The sequence below is a fragment of the Gracilinanus agilis genome, chromosome 5 (assembly GCF_016433145.1).
Source record: "Gracilinanus agilis isolate LMUSP501 chromosome 5, AgileGrace, whole genome shotgun sequence".
NCBI classification, from domain to species: domain Eukaryota; kingdom Metazoa; phylum Chordata; class Mammalia; order Didelphimorphia; family Didelphidae; genus Gracilinanus; species Gracilinanus agilis.
The window spans coordinates 91,168,654-91,187,034 of NC_058134.1; the positions used below are offsets into that span (position 1 = coordinate 91,168,654).

The 18,381-nt window shown below is 35.9% G+C and overlaps 1 protein-coding gene across 1 annotated transcript in view; it reads right to left on the reverse strand.

Annotated features, from left to right (window-relative positions):
- The window catches only part of RBM33 (RNA binding motif protein 33), a 167,461-nt gene that overhangs the window by 17,770 nt on the left and 131,310 nt on the right, over nucleotides 1–18,381 (reverse strand). Inside the window, exons 16-17 of the mRNA XM_044678623.1 lie at nucleotides 14,558–14,770; nucleotides 8,338–8,526 (exon numbers count right to left, since the gene is read on the reverse strand). Of these exons, the coding sequence (XP_044534558.1) occupies nucleotides 8,338–8,526; nucleotides 14,558–14,770 (402 nt within the window). The remainder of the gene's footprint in view (nucleotides 1–8,337; nucleotides 8,527–14,557; nucleotides 14,771–18,381) is intronic.

The following is an 18,381-nucleotide window of genomic DNA, read 5'->3' on the forward strand; positions in this document are numbered from 1 at the left end:
GCATTTGAGCTGTAACTGGTACATACTTAGTGGGCAGCAACATGTGTTAGACTTCTCAGGGCCCTTTTTGGAGAGGAACATTCTGACTTGAAAGGCCAAGAACTTGTCACTCTGTGGGGGACAGCAACTCCTCCATTCCAGCAGCTACCCAAACTGAATATGAGACTAGTTTGGGTTTAATTTAAAGACCATATGATGCTCTGGTTTTGTTTCAATTCCACTATTTTTTGGGGGGAAAAGATACAGCTTTGCTTACTGTCCCTCTGGGGTTTTGGTGTTAGGGTAAGAGAAATATACATTTAGCATGCTTGGTAGCTCCAGTAAGACAAAACAGAGATCAGTTCATGGTGCCACAAGTTGAGGCAATTTTTTCTTGCTTTGAGTCAGTAACCATTCCCCAATTTCCAGGTACCAAGATAACAAGGGGTAAGAGGCAAAATGAAACTTCTGTAACCCATTTCTGTTTATACTCACTTTTTCCAATACTGACTCATTTTTTCCTTACTAGGCTAGAGAAAGCCAGGTACCATATAAAAATACATTTTTGGCTTTTTGGGGGGAGGCAGGGGACCCTAATTATATAGTTATAACCAGAAGGTAAAAAAAGCTGTAATATATACACTTTCTTAAAGCTACCTTTCAACAACAGAGAAACTATAGCTGTTAAGGAATAAAACTGAAGAGTCATCTGATGAGAATGACTTAGTGAACTTTATAAACTCTTAATTTAATTTTTTTTTCATATTGTCCCCAAACCATGATATTTTTTATCTGTAGAAAGGATGAAAGAAAACTATATGATGGTAGTAACTGTGCAGATTTATTTAATGTCTTACCATTACAAAGATATAAATCTCATGTTGTTCTATTAATCAACTTGTGGTCCTGAAGAAAAAGATCTATTTGCCTCTCAATTTCCCTATTTGTGCTTTTGTAAAAGCAAAACTCGTTCTCTTTTTTTGGGATTAAAAAAACTATAAAACTGTTCAATAATATAATTTACGACCTATCTTAAGCATGCTTAAAGAGAACTTTTTAGTTTATATTATTTTTGAAAAATAACCCTTAAGCCCTCTAAAACTACTTTGAGGGGGCAGCTGGGTGGGGCTCAATGGTTTCAGTCAGGCCTAGAGACAGAAGGTCCTGGGTTCAAATCTGGCCTCAGACACTTCCTAGCTGTGTGATCCTGGGCAAGTCACTTAACCCCCACTGCTTAGCCCTTACCACTCTTCTGCCTTGGAACCAACATATAGTATTAATTCTAAGTCAGAAGGTAAGTAAGGGTTTAAAAAAATAAATAAGAGAATGAACGAACAAACAAACAACTTTGGGCAAAGAACCCCCAAGAAAAGTATAGATATGGAAAGCTCCTAGTTGATTTACACTTCTTCTGGACTATGAAAAGATTGGAAAATAATATTTATGTAAATTTTTGGTTGATTTAAGAGATTGGTAAAACATTAAATATTTTTGACAGGAGAGCTACTGAGAATTAGAGGAATAGTAAAACAAGTCAATGTGGAGTGATCAGTTAAATCTAGGTTAGAGTATAACATTCAATTATTTTACTAAGTGTATTATTCATGGTGATGAAGTCTTTAGATACTTATCTAGTACAAGGTATTAATTTTTGTACATATCTAAAATACAATGGAATAGAATTTCAATTGCATGTTGATCAACATATTTCCACAAGACACAAGGTGACAGAGTAAAAAAGTGTGATGGATCTTGGAGTCAGCAGACTGTAGGTGCCAGTCCCAACTCTGCCCCTAACTATAAATTTAACCTTGGATAAATTTCAAACATTTTGTCCTTTAATTTCCTTGTATGTCAAATAAAATTGCAGATTTGTCTTTAAAATTTCATTATTTATAAAAGTAGACTAAAACAACAAAGAAATTATATAACAATGCCATAAAAAGTCTTCAGTTCTAATGGGACTTGATGCAGAATCAGGGTTAATGAAAATTCCCCAGTCTGGAATGCCCATGAACAGAAGATCATCATATTACTCAAAACACACTTTCCTATGAATATAAGAAATATAAATTCTAACCTAAGTTCCTAAAGTAATTTTTGTTAATTTCTTAGGGAAAAGAGATTCCTTAAACAAAGAGATTCAACCTTGAGTTTCCTTCAATGTACCACTATAATTCTCCTTACTTAAAACTGGAAATTTTTGTTGCAACACACTGATTCTGAGTCATGTAAAAATAGTGGTTTGCATTTTAAGATCCTTTAAGGTTTCTCCAGATTACACACCTGTCACCTCAGTTCTTCACAGGGTAGTGGCTTGTGTCAGCTGATACGTCATAGGAGATCTTAATCTATCTTCAGGATCTCCAGACACATTAAAACTCTGATCTGCTTCTAGGCAGGGAGGCCTGGTAACATGAGGTGGAATCTGGAGGGCCATCTGCTATCACAGCATCAGGTTTAAAGAGACAGGTAGAACTTATAACAGTTTCCCCTACAATTAGGGAGTATAGTTTATTCAACATGGGAATGGGAACTGCTCCCCAACATAACAAATATTTTTTTCCCCCCACAGATCCTAAAAATGAGACCAAGAGCTTGAAACAAAATCAGGTATAAGGAAGATGAAACTACATGAGAACAGCAGGCACTCTGGAGAATGGTATTTAGAGTTACTTGATGACATTTTACCAAATGAACCTGCCATCAGGCAGCTCGACTTTTACATGTCCTGAAATCCCATAGGTGAATGAAACTCATCAGAGATTTACTACAAAGGCAATTCTCTGAACCTATAAAATAGATACAGGGCTCACAGACTACTGCTTCATGGGCACAATTTATATGAAAACCATCTGAAAATCAAGGCATTCACTACCTGCCTAACTGGGCAGAACAGAAATTTTAAGCAAAAAAGGCACAAAAATGAGGAGAATATGACACATGGAGTTGATAATTACATGGATAGCCCTCTCCTCTAAACAACAGGGGTAAGGGAAAGTGGAAGGAACAAAGAAGGATGTTCTTTATGTTTAACAGGTTGTAGTTTCAAAAAGGAAGTGCCATTAACTATCCTGCACTTTAATGGGTTGTGGTGAAGCAGACATGGAGCTCTAAATAAAAATGAAAGTTGCATATATGCACAATGAAAAGTCTACCCCCCCCCAAAAAAAAAAGACTGTGCAAATCTAGTGAAGTTTCTACTAACAAAATTCCTCAGAGCCAAGCTCCTTCAAAGTCAGCTGCTGAACAGAACAAAACAAGTCAAGCTCAACAGCTGATTGCCATTTGCAGCAATATGACAAAAATACCCCAGAGGATATAGCTTCTGTCTGGTCAGCCCAGCTGAAGGTTAACCAGGCTAGTCTTTTGTTTTTTCTTTTTTTAAGATTGGCTTTCCATATCTTGCCCAGACTGGAAGTGCAGCAGCCATTCACAGGTCTGATCCTACAAGCAATCAGCATGAGAGCTCTCGCTGGCTCCATTCCTGACCTAGGCTACCCCTCTTTAGGTGCTCTGGAGGCTAACTGCCCCCAGGGGCTTAATGTATCAGTGCCAAGCTTACTGCACATAGCTGATCAGCTTAGCCAACTGTAGCTCACAATTTCTGAGCTCCAGTTATAAACTAGCCCCAGCCTCCCTATCAACAGGGATTATAATATCGTACCACCATGCCCAGCTCAGAAATATTGAGTGGAAGAATGTCTCTTATCCTCAGTATCTCTGTAATTAAAACCTTCTCTTGGTAGCATTTCAAATTCTCTCTATCTCATGTTCTTATGCTCTCTTCACCTTCTCTCATAGTAATCCATTCTTCAAGGAATTTACTAATACCTGGCCAACTAATTGAATGACTTACTATATGATTATATGCAGCTCAAAGTTCCTTGAAGGCAGAGATGGTTTTGCTTTTGTCCTTGTTATTCCAGAACCAAATAGAGTGACAAATATGTAATAGATGCTTATTAAATTAAATTTACCAAACATTTGCATTTTAAATATTGTGAAAATGCTTTAACTTTGTTCCTTTCCCGTTTTGATCATTTTAATTTTTAAATATAAGCAAGTATTAGGGAAATCTGTTTTGGACAAAGATTCAGGTCCCCCTTTAACACTGACCTATCCTTCTCCACTCCATCTAATTAGGCCTAGTTAGCTAGTCCTAAAGGTAAATCTAGTTTAATCTTTCTAAATGGGATCTGGAATTGAGATAGCAGAACATTCTATGTCCATTCCTCATTTCTTGGACTCTTCTAAGACACTGAAAATTATGCCATACTTTATCAAAGGCATATATAGTTTGTTTACAGGTACCTTTCTTCCAAAACTCCTTCATGTCTATCTTGTTTGTAGCCTTTCCCCAACTCAACTAACTTCTTACTTACTCTGTCCCCCTCTGTGCTGCTCTCTTCTCCTATCATCTGCCTCAATGACCCTCATACAACCATTTTCTATTTTATAGCACAATTGACACTTTTAGTTACTATTTCATCATCCTACTGCCTGTAAGGTCACAGAACATACTCAATAACACTGATGAAATTTCTGATGAAAACGCATGTACTTTATTTATATTAGTGGTGGTATTACTGTCAAAATTCAATCACAAATGGCAACGTTGTATTGCTGAGAGACTTGAAATTGGGAAGACCTGTGTTTAACTTAGACCTCAGATAATAATTGTGTGATCTTCAGCAAATCATGACCTCTGTGAGCCTGTTTCCTAATGTGTTGTCATTCAGTTGTTTCAGTCATGCCAGATTCCTTATGACTCTATTTGGTTTTCTTATGGCCAAGATCCTGGAATGGTTTGTCATTTCCCTCTCCAGCTCATTTTACAGATGAGGAACCTAAGGCAAAGAGGGTTAAGTGACTTGCCCAGGGTCACACAGCTAAGAAGTGTCTGAGGCCATATTTGAAATGAGATCTTCCTGATTACAGGTGTAGCAACACTATCAACTGCTTGCCCTAATCTGTAAATGGGGATAATAAACTATGAAAAGTGTTGAAGACCAACAAAAATCATGTATCAAGTGCTGACTATGTGCCAAGCATTGTATTGTCAAGGATTCAAAGAAAGGGGAAAATTAGTTCTTCTCTCAATGAGTTTATATTCTGAGGAAGGTGACAATAAGTAAAAGAGTAAATAAATACAAACAGAGATCTATACAGAGCAGATAGAAGATCATCTCAACAAAGGAAGATATAAGAAGCAGGGAAAGACTAGAAAAGACCTCCAGAAGATGGAAGGATTTGAGCCAAGTCTTTTAGAAAGAAAAAACTATAAGGATGGAGTTTGTTCCAGGTATGAAAGACAGGCAAGGAGAGAGTAAATGTGGTGTCACATAAGAGGAAGGAACTGCAAGCTGGTCAGTGGAGCTGGATTATAAAGAAGAGTGAGAGGGATAGCATAAGTGTTAAATTTAAGAGGGAAAGAAAGGTAAGAAGGGACAACCAGGTTATAAAGAGTTTTAAATGTCAAATGGAGAATATAATATTGATCCCAAAGGGAATAGGCAGACACTAGAGTTTACCAAATAGTTGGGGAGAATATGTCACTGTCTATGCTTTGGGAAAAAAATGACTCCATATGAGGTGGAAGATGGACTGCAATGGGAAGAGACTTGAAGGAGAAAGATCCACTAGAAGGCAGTTACTGCAATAGTATGTGTGAGCAATAATGAAGACCTGCATTATAATGATGTCCGTGTGAACAGAGAAATGGCTATATACGAGATGCTGTGACAGTAAAACAAAAGTGGATAAGATTAATTAAGACTGTGAAGTGAATGAGCAAGAAGTCAAGGACAACCTGATGATGTGAGCCTACTTGACTCAAAGGATGGTGGTGTCATAAACAGTAAGAGGGAATGGGAAAAAAAGCACTTTGCAAAATGTTTAAGTGCCACATATATGTGAGCTGTTGTCATTATTAAAATTAATGGTACTTCCAATATTGTCAGGGAAGTAAAGCATATTAGTCTTGACAACAATATTGGTTGTTTATGTGTACTTTAATGGAAGTTTTTGGTTTTCCCAGACAAATCAATGTAATCTGAGAATTAGAGTTAATTATTCTATTTAAGTCTATTATTAAGATTTTCTATTACAAACTATTTACAAAACAGTGTAACTATCTAATTATGGTTATTTATTAACATGCAATTGCCCTAAACGAACACTAGGCAGTGCCACAAGTCTAAGGAAACAAAGAAATGAACTTTAATAAGCAGACAGGAGAGTCTCATACTGAAAATCTGATCCTCTGTGCCCTCAAAATAATCTATATTTAAATTATAGTGAATTCATGCTATACAAAACTCTCAAAGCAGTATCCTGAAAAAGCCAAATTTCTTATCTGCCATAATACTCCTAAAAGTTTATAATAAGCTTTTTTTTTAAATTGGGAAATTCAACATCTTGGTGCAGTGCAGTTTTTTTTTTTAATCTATAAAAATCCTATTTAAAACAGTCCCTTGGGTTTGATTGGCAAGAAATGAGATCACTCTGTTTTATTCTCAAGGGTAGGAATAACTGGCTTCAGAATAAGAGCTAAATTCATCATTCTTCAGGGACTTTTGTGGTTGCATCTGGGACCTGCCTTTCAGGTTAGTTGAAAAAGAAAAAAAAAATTTTTTTTTGACGTAATAAATTTAGCCTGGAAACTTAGTGCTTTTTTATTCTTTCAAAAGAAAGGAGGGAGGGAAGGAGGGAGGGAGGGAGGGAGGGAGGGAGGGAGGAAGAGAAGAGAAGAGAAGAGAAGAGAAGAGAAGAGAAGAGAAGAGAAGAGAAGAGAAGAGAAGAGAAGAGAAGAGAAGAGAAGAGAAGAGATTGAGAGATAGGGGTGTTAAATTACTCAACATCATTAATCTGCTTATATGTGTTCTGAATAGTCTGACTATATATATAAATGGAGTGGTTAATTGACGGAAATTAGCCTACTTGCCCAAGGATTCAAGGACATTACATACAAAAGGATGATCCATCTCAGCTAGGGAACACTAGCACTTTGTTACAATTCAGAACTACCAGACAAAGTTCTAGACCTGGTTCTGTTGCTACTTCAAGTCGTATATTATTAGTGAGTGTGTGTGTGTGTGTGTACGCACTTAAGTATGTGTATTATATGTGTGTGACCTTGCATATGTGTATGTAAATGTAAGAATGGATGTATGACAAAACAAAAAAAAGTTCCCAGTCCTCAGTTCTATTCTGGCAAACTGGCATAAGTTATTTGACTCTTTGAGATTTTGATAAAATAACTAAAACATCATGAACCTCTGTTTTTAACTCTAGCTCCTTACAGTCTGCTCTACTAAATGAAGTTTCCAAAGGCTAATTTTAGCTATTATGTCATGTATGAACGAGTTTCTTTAGATATGACAGGGAATTGCAATATAGGAAAATAAGAAATATTAGTTATAATATTAGGCAGAGTTTGGAGAAGGTCTTTCATTTATGCTTTTATCTTTGAGAAATACTTAAAAATAGATTTTAAAAATTATTCTAAATCACTTCCATTTTCTACTCAGAATATGCTTTAAAATTCATCTAGACTATCCTCCTCAGCTACATGACTGTAACACAATATTCACATTCCAATTCCTAAATTTTAAATTAGTCATGATGTCTATCTACACTGGGTTCCACACTCACAAATAAATGTAAAAGTGGAATGGAATAGTGAAGGGATGTTAGCAGAAAAGGATAAATCCAAATCTACATAGGGTTTCTCTTAAGGAAAAACTCAATGGTCTATCCATTTTTGATCCCTCATTCACAATGGCTCTGGCACCACTCAAGGGAATTTTGATGGCTAATTTCAAGTTTTCACTCTAACAGTGCTGAAGAAGCTTTCAGAGCTTGTTCAACACATTATAAGAGTTAGAATAAAACAAGTTTAAACTTGCTCGAAAAATTAGCATAAAATGTCAAAGTATATTCCTATATAACTACAAACTGAAAAGGAGTCATCTTGCCAATGTACACAGTCAGTGAAATATTTTTTAGAAAAAATGTTAACAATCTAAAAAAGATGTTGATTCTGCCACTGTCACTATGTAAATACAAAAATAATTGAAGAGCTTAATATGAAAATTTAGAAAGTTCTTCTGTACACTGATCTAATTTTTAAAAATCTTATGCCTAAAACTGCATGCCTGCATTTGTATGTAATTAATATTCCAAATGACATTTATTATTGCAGAGTAAACCAAAGATCTATCTTTCCTTTCTAGTGTATTATTTTAAACTGAAGTAACCAATCCATAAAGAACAGCATCTGATATCACAGAGTTAATTTGGCATAGAAGTATGTAAGACTTTTGGCATATAGGTGATAAACCAAGGGTGACCTACCTGAATTGGTCCTACTGACATCAGCAGGTTTTTCAGTTGGACATCAGTAGTTGATGAAGAAAGCCCTTCAACTGACACAATACAGGGCTGAGGTTTGCACTCCACCACGCGCAGGTTCTGTTTATTTGGCATCAAGCGTCCCCGGCCCATCTGGCCTGCTACTCCTCTGCCTCTCCCATGCATAATGACCTGCCAAGAACAAAAAGTAAGAGTGTTGTGATTTACTAAGTGTGAGCTTTGGTTATTTTCACAGATAGGAAGATATGGAAAAATGAGCAATTAACTCAGAATCAATTGAAATATGCAACAGCTGACAAAGACAAGTGAGTTACTTCCTCTTTGGCAACTTCCTGTCCACTGTCCGCTATCTTTCTAGAATGTTTTCACCCACTAATCATTAGAGTATATAACATTTTGGAACTTGAAAAAACATAAAACATCATCTTTACTACAACTTATTTGTTTTATAAAGGAAGAAAATCAAGGCCCAGACTCACAAAGGCAGGGATAGAACCCTAGGGCCTCTCAACTACTTACAGAGCTCTCTCCATTGTAGCATACTGTCAATATTGGTGACTACTTTTACATTTGAGAGGTATCTTGGTTAACATAAAAAGCAATGGTTTTAGTTTCAGAAGTCCCACCTAAAACTCCTAAGCAAGCAAATCATGAAACCTCTGAAAATTTCAGTGTTCTCACTGGAAAACTGGGGATAATGATGACAATATTTGCACTATCACATAGGGCTACTATATAGGAAGGATTATCAACTCTTGAGTATTATATCAAAGTGAGCTAAGACAAGCTGATAAATTGAGTTGGATATGAGCTGTTCATATGGGAAATCTGGTTATGTACTTAGTGCTCTAAAGCTCTATAAAAATGTGAATGAACCATGAGTACATCAAACTTGAGTCAAGCAAGTTCTGTCCAACCCATTTTGTAAATATTTTAGTTGCCATTTTGAAAACTGGATTAAAAATGAATTCTTAGAATCTTAAACTGATAAGAAAGCAGATGGGATTTCTAAGCTTTTGAAGGGGAATTCATTGGACAGTTCTCCTATGCCACCTTGACTGGTCTTTCTTAACTAAGGATAACTTTTTAGATAAAGTTCAGTTGTACCATTCTACCAGAAAAGGCATCACAAAGTTTCAAAAAAGACTAAAATTTCTTTAATAGTCTAATAAGAAAACTAGAGATGAATGAAAAATAAAGATACTGGGAAAATTTTTAATTGAACTCTAGGATCTATGTCTGTTCCAATAAGAAGTAATGATTATACAACAACATAATATTTCTTTAAATTCTATTCTTTCCTTTGATTTACGATCAAGGGATAAGAAGATTTCAAAAGAAGCCAGAACTGTAGATATATAAAGGTAGCAAACAAGATTTAATGAAAAATATTTTCACATGGTAGAAAAATGTTTTCATTCAAAAGTTATTAGCTACATGAAACTGACTATAAGATTAGCTATGAAAAACATGAATTTAAAATCTTCATCGGAACTTTAATCAATAACAGAATTGTAATTTTCAAAAACCTGCGGAAACTATTTGAGAAACAGCTGATTACTAAAAGCAATCACCACCCCACTTCCCCTCAAAAAAACCCCAAAACTCTAAGGTTAATTTCAGTTTTATTATATTTATCACTTCCTTATACAAATGTGACCTCAGAAACTTACTAGCCTTGTGAAACTTCATCTGTCTGCCTGTTTCTTCATCTGTAAAATGTTATTAAACAATACCTACCGCCCAGGTGAGGATAAAATGACATATATATAAAGTGCTTTGTAAACTTTAGAGCACTATATTAATGCTATTATTATTATTAATGATATTAACATCAGCAATGATAAAACAAACATTGAGATAAAAGAAATCCAGAAAGTTCTCATCTTAAAGTAGGGCCTTACACCTGAATAGGTGATATCTTTAATTTAACTTATTCTGATATTACAATTCTAGATATAAAATGATTTATTCAAAAATATGGAAAATGGAAGAGGATTGGTGCTTTGTATTAAGATGGAACATGCAGGCTTTGAAATTTAAATAATATTCATTTGTATCAAGTTTCTACTTAATTATCATATCCCCCAAACCCAACTTAAATTAAGACAATAAATAACGTAGAGTTCACATACCTCTTTGTACCTTAAAAATGCCTAGCCAAAAGAGTTGCTCAATAAATTGTTGGTATTAATGACACTTTTAAAAAGCTAACAGATGCTTCCACTGAAAAAATTTTTCAATATATTCTTAACTTTCCAAATCTATTTCTGGTCTACTCTCCCTCGGACATTAGGTACATGATGGTCCTAATTAAATTTCACAGGAAAGGTCGAATCAGAGTTGACAAGCAGTAATGGACCCAAAAGGGAAGTCTTTGTCCTTAGCTAACTTTAACATAGGTTTAGAGATACAATTTATCTAGAATTATCATTGATACATTAGAGCACATTCTGTCTTGCTAAGTATGTGTGTATATATTTATGTTGTATGTTGTGTGTGTGTGTGTGTGTGTGTTCGTAAACTCAACAAGGCTATAATTTTACAAATGATGAAATGGAAGCTTAGAGAGGTAAAGATATTTGCCACAGTCACTTAGCTAATAAATCAGAGGCAGCATTCAAGCTCAGGATTTCCCTAACTTAAATGCTAGCATTTGATCCACTATGTCACACTCCACTTTTTTTGAATGATGAACCCTAAAATATTCTTTAAAATCAGGTCCAAAAGCTATTTCAATACAGCAATTCCAAATCACAGAAGAAAAACAATTAAGACTGCAAAAAAGGACTGCAAAAACTTTACTTATGAGTGAGCAGTCCTTAAAGTCACTTACACCTTTTGTACTCCAGGTTCCCATCAGAAAAAAAAAGGAATAATTCTACTTGTTCCTACTTCAAAGATGTTGTAAATTTGAAATCCTAAGGAAGACGGAGATGATACAAAACCAAAAGTGTTTTCAATGCTAATGTTACTAATAATATCAGAGGCCTTCAACCAGTGAATCAATAGCTATAATCGGAAAATCTGGGAGTTGAATAGGATGTCATCTATCCCAAATCAGAAACAAAAGGAATTCCCATCATCACACAAGCCAACCTTGAATAGTTAAAACTTCAAGTCTTCATGTGAGAGATGACTAAGCCTGATACAGATATGTCACATTCCTTCATTTGTCCCTCTTCACTTGCTCTTTATGATGCTCTTCCTTATGGTGAACCATCTCCCTTTCTAGATCTAATCAGACTTTATTTTATGAGCCCTACTTCTCAAAGTTTTAAAGAACTTAAGTAACTCTTCAAAGAAAAATGGGAGACCTCAGCAAAAATCATATGATGTGAAAACATGAGCTCTTTGCTATTTTAAAAAAGGCACCAAATTGCCAACAATGCAACTCTTTCCCTTAGGAAACAATACATTTAGAGATAATCCTTGTTTAATTAATTATTAGGGGGAAAGTGAGAAAAATATCAATACTTCACCCTATCAAACAATAAACCCAAATGTGGGAGGAATGATATTAGAATTAGGGAGTTGCACTTTTATGCACTCCTTGAACCTTTTTATTAGAAAAAGTACATAACTATACCAAGCATACCACAGAGGTCTATGCAATCAGAATCTTTCATTTTAATAAGCAAATGCCAATGGCTCTGCACACCCTTGCAATTCAGGTTTTTATGATGTAGCCAATGAAAGAAAATCTTGGACTATTTCTAATATCCAAATTTAGCAATTTGGATTATCAGTAACAGGAACTTGAGAATCACAGAATTTGGGGAGTTGTGAAGGTGCTCCAAAGCAGTGATCACTTAGAACACTTTTCAAGCTGAGGCTCAGAGAAGGAAAATAAATACGTGGCAAAGCCAGAATTAGTTAGCACCTGCATTTTGTTTACTACTACACGATGAAGCACTAAGTTAAGCAAAAGTTTCAGCAGATGAATGGTTTTGACCACCAAAGGAGAAGAATGCACCATAATGCCAAGCACTGTTTAGGAACAACTCATAATCCTTAGTTAAAGAAATCATCAACTGGAGTTATATCAGTTTACAAAAGTATAAATCTCAGCAACAGGAGAGTCTCAGATGAGAAGTAAAGACTAAATATAAAAAGTTCCTAATGAAGTATTGAAGGCTTCATATGGCACAGAAAACTGCTTCTTAGACACAATGAATCAAGTAAACTAGGTGTCATAATTTATGAACACCTTTAGGGAAGCAGGTTACATTGAAAGCTAAGATTTTTAAATTAAACATCCAAGGGGTGACTAGGTTAGGTGGTCCCATCAAGAAAATGAGAAGGAAAAATTTATCTGTAATCAAAGGATCACCACCTAAGAAGCCCTGAAGTCCAGCTCCCTGAGAAAACTGAGCTCCAGAGAGGTTGAGTGGTTTTCCCAGGGTCCAAGAGTAAGATTCAAAGGAAGAATATGAACTGATGTTCTTCTGATTCTACTGCACATCCCAGCTAGTGAGATAGTGGGAAGAACTGGACATGAAGAAGTGTTAGAAACTTAAGTTCAAAATATCCTTCTAACACTTACTAGCTGGGTGATCATGGCAGGTGACAAACTCTGGAGCCAGTTTCCTCATTTATATAATGAAACACCTGTAATAGCTATCAACTAATTAACAAATATTTATTAAACATCTACAATATACTTGGCATTATGCTTGGAACTGGAGATAAAATAAGACATATGTTCTCCTTGGTGGAGAGTAAGTACATTTCAGGTTTATTAACAATTAGGGGAATAAGGGCAGTTAGGTCACTCAGTGTGTAGATGGAGAGTCAGGCCTGAAGTGAGGAGGTCCAGGATTCAAATGTGATCTTACACACTTCCTAGCTGTGTGACCCTGGACAAGTCTTACAACTCTTCTGCCTAGGAACCAATACTTAATTAGTAAGGGTTAAAAAAAAAACAAACAAACCCAACTAGCAGTACTTGACCTGGGCCTTGACACAAAGCAGGGGTTTGAAGAGACAAAAATAGAGAAGAATATTCCCAGCATGAGGAGCAGCCTTTCCAGTAAAGAGATGAATGAAGAAAATATGAGGAAGAACACAGAGGGGTGGTGGAGAACAATGTCACATATATGAGGAAGAGGAATTATATGATCAGCTTTGGAATAGAGCCTGACTGCGAAAGGCTTGAATACCCAAAAGAGAAGTTTGCATTTTATCTTAAGTATATAATGGATAATTGTCAGCTGCTTCTTTTCTTTTCAGCTTGATTAGAGCTACATATAAAAAATGTCAATTTAGGGGGGCAGCTGGGTAGCTCAGTGGAGTAAGAGTCAGGCCTAGAGACAGGAGGTCCTAGGTTCAAACCCGGCCTCAGCCACTTCCCAGCTGTGTGTGACCCTGGGCAAGTCACTTGACCCCCATTGCCCACCCTTACCAATCTTCCACCTATGAGACAATACACCGAAGTACAAGGGTTTAAAAAAAAAAATGTCAATTTGGCAGCTTTGTTGAGAATGAGCTGGAGATGGGGGAGACTCAGTACTCGCGGCTCAGACTTGGGGTTCTGGCCCAGTGTGGTCTGTGACTCAGCTTTCTCCCCACTTTGGAGGATAGCAGCAGCTTCTCAGAGCCTCAATCATTCTGACCTGCAGTCATCTGGAGATCTATCTAACCTGAGACAAAGGCATTGCTACCAGAATTGGTTCTGCCCTTGACCTTAGCCTGGATCTTTGTATACCTAACTGGGTGGCTGAGAGAAGAGGACACTAGATATCCTGACCACCCTGAAGCTCCTGGTTTAGATAATTGGGAATGGCCTCAGGAAGCTGCCTCCTTCATCTTCAATGACTTCTATCACCTTTCCAGAACCTATCTCTACTTACTCATTTTTCTCTTCATTGATAAATCAGGATTCCTCATATAGACCCATGAACTATTTTTACATATTAGAGAACACACATATAAAAAATAAGTCCTTATCTCTCCTAAAATTGATACAAAATATCTATTCCAAGGCAGAATAAGACAATGTATACAAAGTACTTTGCAAACCTAAACACACTATGTCAAACTCAGCTACTATTAATTTACTATTTTCCTGAAAAGAGATGAAAAATCATTACTAATAGGTAATAGAGATTTTTCAATTCCTAAAAGACTAGTAAAAATTTGAGCATTTATTAAATATATTCTTCACTTTTCCAACTGATATTAAATTTTAAAAAAAAGTTACCTTCTTTGCTGGGTGACTTCCTTGGACATTTTTAACTCCTGGAGGAACAGTTGAGTGTACGTGAGCTGCAACTGGAGACTGCTGTTGTTGATGAAGTGTTGTTCCCTTTGTCAGTGTGACTTTCCGGACAGGATGCTGTCTTAGTTCTGGAGACTGAGGAAGTCTTTGGGGCTGACCCTCTGGGTGAAAAAAGCCAACATTCTCTCCCCCCTGCTGAAATCAACAAGGTATCATGCTGTTCAGTATCTACTCAATCAAATATCAGCTTCTCAGAGACCTACTTGGTAGTATAATTTTATTAATACCTAACTGCATTTTAAAACAATACCAAAACAAATCTGACACTTCAATGTGGGGGAGGAACAGAATATGAACTGCTTAGTTCAAATTTTTAAATTAGCAATTCAACATTTGAAGCAAAAACATTTATAATTCTTTTTATATTAATTTGTCTATTAAATTTTGGGGAGGTCTATGATAAAAAAAAAACCTTAATATCACTAAAGATCTTTACATTAAAGAAAGAAATCAGGTTCAACACAGGGACTATTTCACTTATCATTTCCTAAAAGTACACATTCTGTTTGTTAAAACTCGGCAGTTTACAAAAATAACTGTACATTTTTATTTCTTGCTCAAACCATACTACCATGTCAAAAGCACTCTCATCCATTCCACTTGCCTTTTGGTTTTTTAAAATGGGATTAAAACTGGGGGCAGCTGGGTAGCTCAGTGGATTGAGAGTCAGGCCTAGAGACAGGAGGTTCTAGGTTCAAATCCAGCCTCGGACACTTCCCAGCTGTGTGACCCTGGGCAAGTCACTTGACCCCCATTGCCCACCCTTACCACTCTTCTACCAAAGAGCCAATACACAGAAGTTAAGGGTTTAAAAATTTAAAAAAAAAAAAAAATTTTTTTAAAAATGGGATTAACACTATATAAACCTAAGTGGCACAGTGAATACATCATTGGATCCAGAGGAAGATATGAGTTCAGATCAACCCTTAAATATTTGTTAGCTGAGTGACTCTGGTAGGTCAATTAATTTTTGTTGGTTTCAGTTTCCTCATCTGTAAAATGAAGATAATAAAGCACTTCCTACCAGAATTGTTCTGAGGACAAAATGAATTTTTTTTTTAAGTAAGCCTTAAAGTCCTAAATAAATGCTAGCTATTATTAGGCCAACTAAACTAACATGGACTACTAAAAATGTGTTCAAATCTTAGTAATTTATTGTGTTCTTTCTTTTCAAATCGCTATAATGTAAATAAGAGGCAGCTACATGGCTAACCTCACTCTAAACCATCTTTCCCTTATTTCTTGTTGTAGGATTGAGAATCACATGCTTCTCAAACAATGACCCTACACCAGTGATTCCCAAAGTGGGAGCTACCGCCCCCTTGTGGGTGCTGCAGCGATCCAGGGAGATGATGATGGCCACAGGTGCATTTATCTTTCCCATTAATTGCTATTCAAATTTAAAAAAATTAATTTCCAGGGGGCTAAGTAATATTTTTTCTGGAAAGAGGGCAGTAGGCCAAAAAAGTTTGGGAACCACTGCTCTATAGATTTGGAATTCTTGAAACTGTCAATAAACTACAGGCATTGGTCTAAAAGTTATTTTGTGCTCTTCATACTGACTGCTATGTAGTATGTTGTGTAGCGCAGTGATTCCCAAACTTTTTTGGCCTACTGCCCCCTTTCCAGAAAAAATATTACTTAGCTCCCTGGAAATTAATTTTTTTTAAAATTTGAATAGCAATTAATAGGAAAGATAAATGCACCTGTGGCCATCACCGCTCCCTCTGGATCGCTGCAGCAACCACTAGGGGGCGGTAGCATCCACTTTGGGAATCATTGCTATAGAACAATAAATAGTGTAAAAGTGAAAATTGGGAGATGCTATCTAAAAGTATATATATTTTCTTCGTGGTTGCCAAAATTATAACGATAAATAATAATAAAGGCTGGTATAAATATAAATATTAGTATTTTAATTAAAGCCATGCTGATAGATAAAGTTATTAGACCACGCGCTTGTAAGAATTCAAAACCACCGCCCTCGCCATTATTGTCTCCTGTCTCCTCCCGAGTCTGCTGGCCAAGAGCCCACTCCCCCCTAACTCTTCTCTGTGTGGAGACGTAGGCATCCCCACGCCCAAAGAACCGGAAACGGAAACCCGTTGGACCACGGGAAATGTAGTTTGACAATTTCCACGTGTCCATAGAAAATATATATACTTTTAGATGACATCTCCCAAATTTCACTTTTACAATAGTTAGGGGAAAGAACTGAGAAGAGAACATATGTGAATGTTTAAGTGCAATGGTAATGGTAAGTGCAAAGGTAAGCACTGTGATGGCCCAACTAAAGAGTAAGGTGTGCTATCTATAGTAGGTGCTTAATAAATGCTTTGACAGATAGAACATTAAACACTTGAAGGGCAGGGATTGTCCTTTTTGTCTTGTGCTAAGTCCTCAGTATCTAGGTTCAGAGTTTTTGATTGTCATATAAATACGAACACCCCATGTGAGTAATTTTAAATTTTCCATATGAAATGCCATGTAATCACTTTCTCTCAGTGCTAACTAAGCACATATGGAATTTAGAGATCATTAAACAGAGCAAACTTGTATTTATACTATTCGTACAAAAATATTTATAGCAGCCCTTTTTATGGTAGCAAAGACTTAGAAAGTTAAGAGATGTCAATCCATTGGGGAATGGCTGAATATGTTATGATATGTGATTGTAATGGAATACTATTGTGCTGGAAAGAATGATGAGCAGGTTGATTTGGGGAAAACCTGGAAAGATTTGCATGGACTGATGCAAAGTGAACAGATCCAGAAGAGTGTACATACAACAGCAATATTATATGATGAACTGTGACTGGCCTATGTAAATCTCAACAATGCAGTCGTCCAAGACAATCCCAAAGACTCACGATGAAAAATACCATCTGCCTCCAGAAAAAGAACTAATGCAGTCTGAATACAGAACAAAATCCACTATATTTCACTTTCTTCATTTTTTAAAATTTTGTCCATGGTCTCTTCCACAAAATGTCTTATATGGAAAAATTATTTTACATCACTGCACATGTAAAAATCTATATCAGACTGCTTACCATCTCAGGGAGGAATTAAAGGAGCAAGGGAAAGAATATGGAACTCAAAATAAAAAAATTAATGTTAAAAATTGTTTTTACAGGTAATTGGGGGGAAATATTTTTTAAAGTGAAGAATTGAAGCCATAAGGAGCCTCAAATAAGAAAAAAAAAATCATGTGGGATTGAAAAAAATAACCTGAGGGAAAATGAAAATAGAGAATCTTCAAGTAGACAACTGAACAGAAAGTAAGCCTTCAAAATGAGTGAAAAACTATAGCTAACACTTTAAATCAAACCAATTTATACCTGCTACCACTCTATGAACGTCAAAGATTAAAGACACATGTACCTATGTATAATTTATTCCTAAGTATATGTACCTATGTACCTAATTATAATTTGATAAGTATTACCTGACACCTTGACCCTCAACATCATGGGGAATATAGAAGTGAAAAACTCATAAATTCTGACAAGCCCAAGCTTAATTTTTATCTACTTCAGGACTTTTAAACAATTATTTAAGGCTATTCTAGAAAAAGAAGAGTTATGTAGAAAAAGAGGATACAAAGAGGGAGAATGTGAAGAGAAAATTTTAAAGTAAGTTAATTCCAAGTGTTCCCAAACATATCAAAGTAATAATTCTTGATACTACATACACAAAAGAATACAATTTGTGGACTGTCCATAGTTAGGTTTTCAACTGTAGGC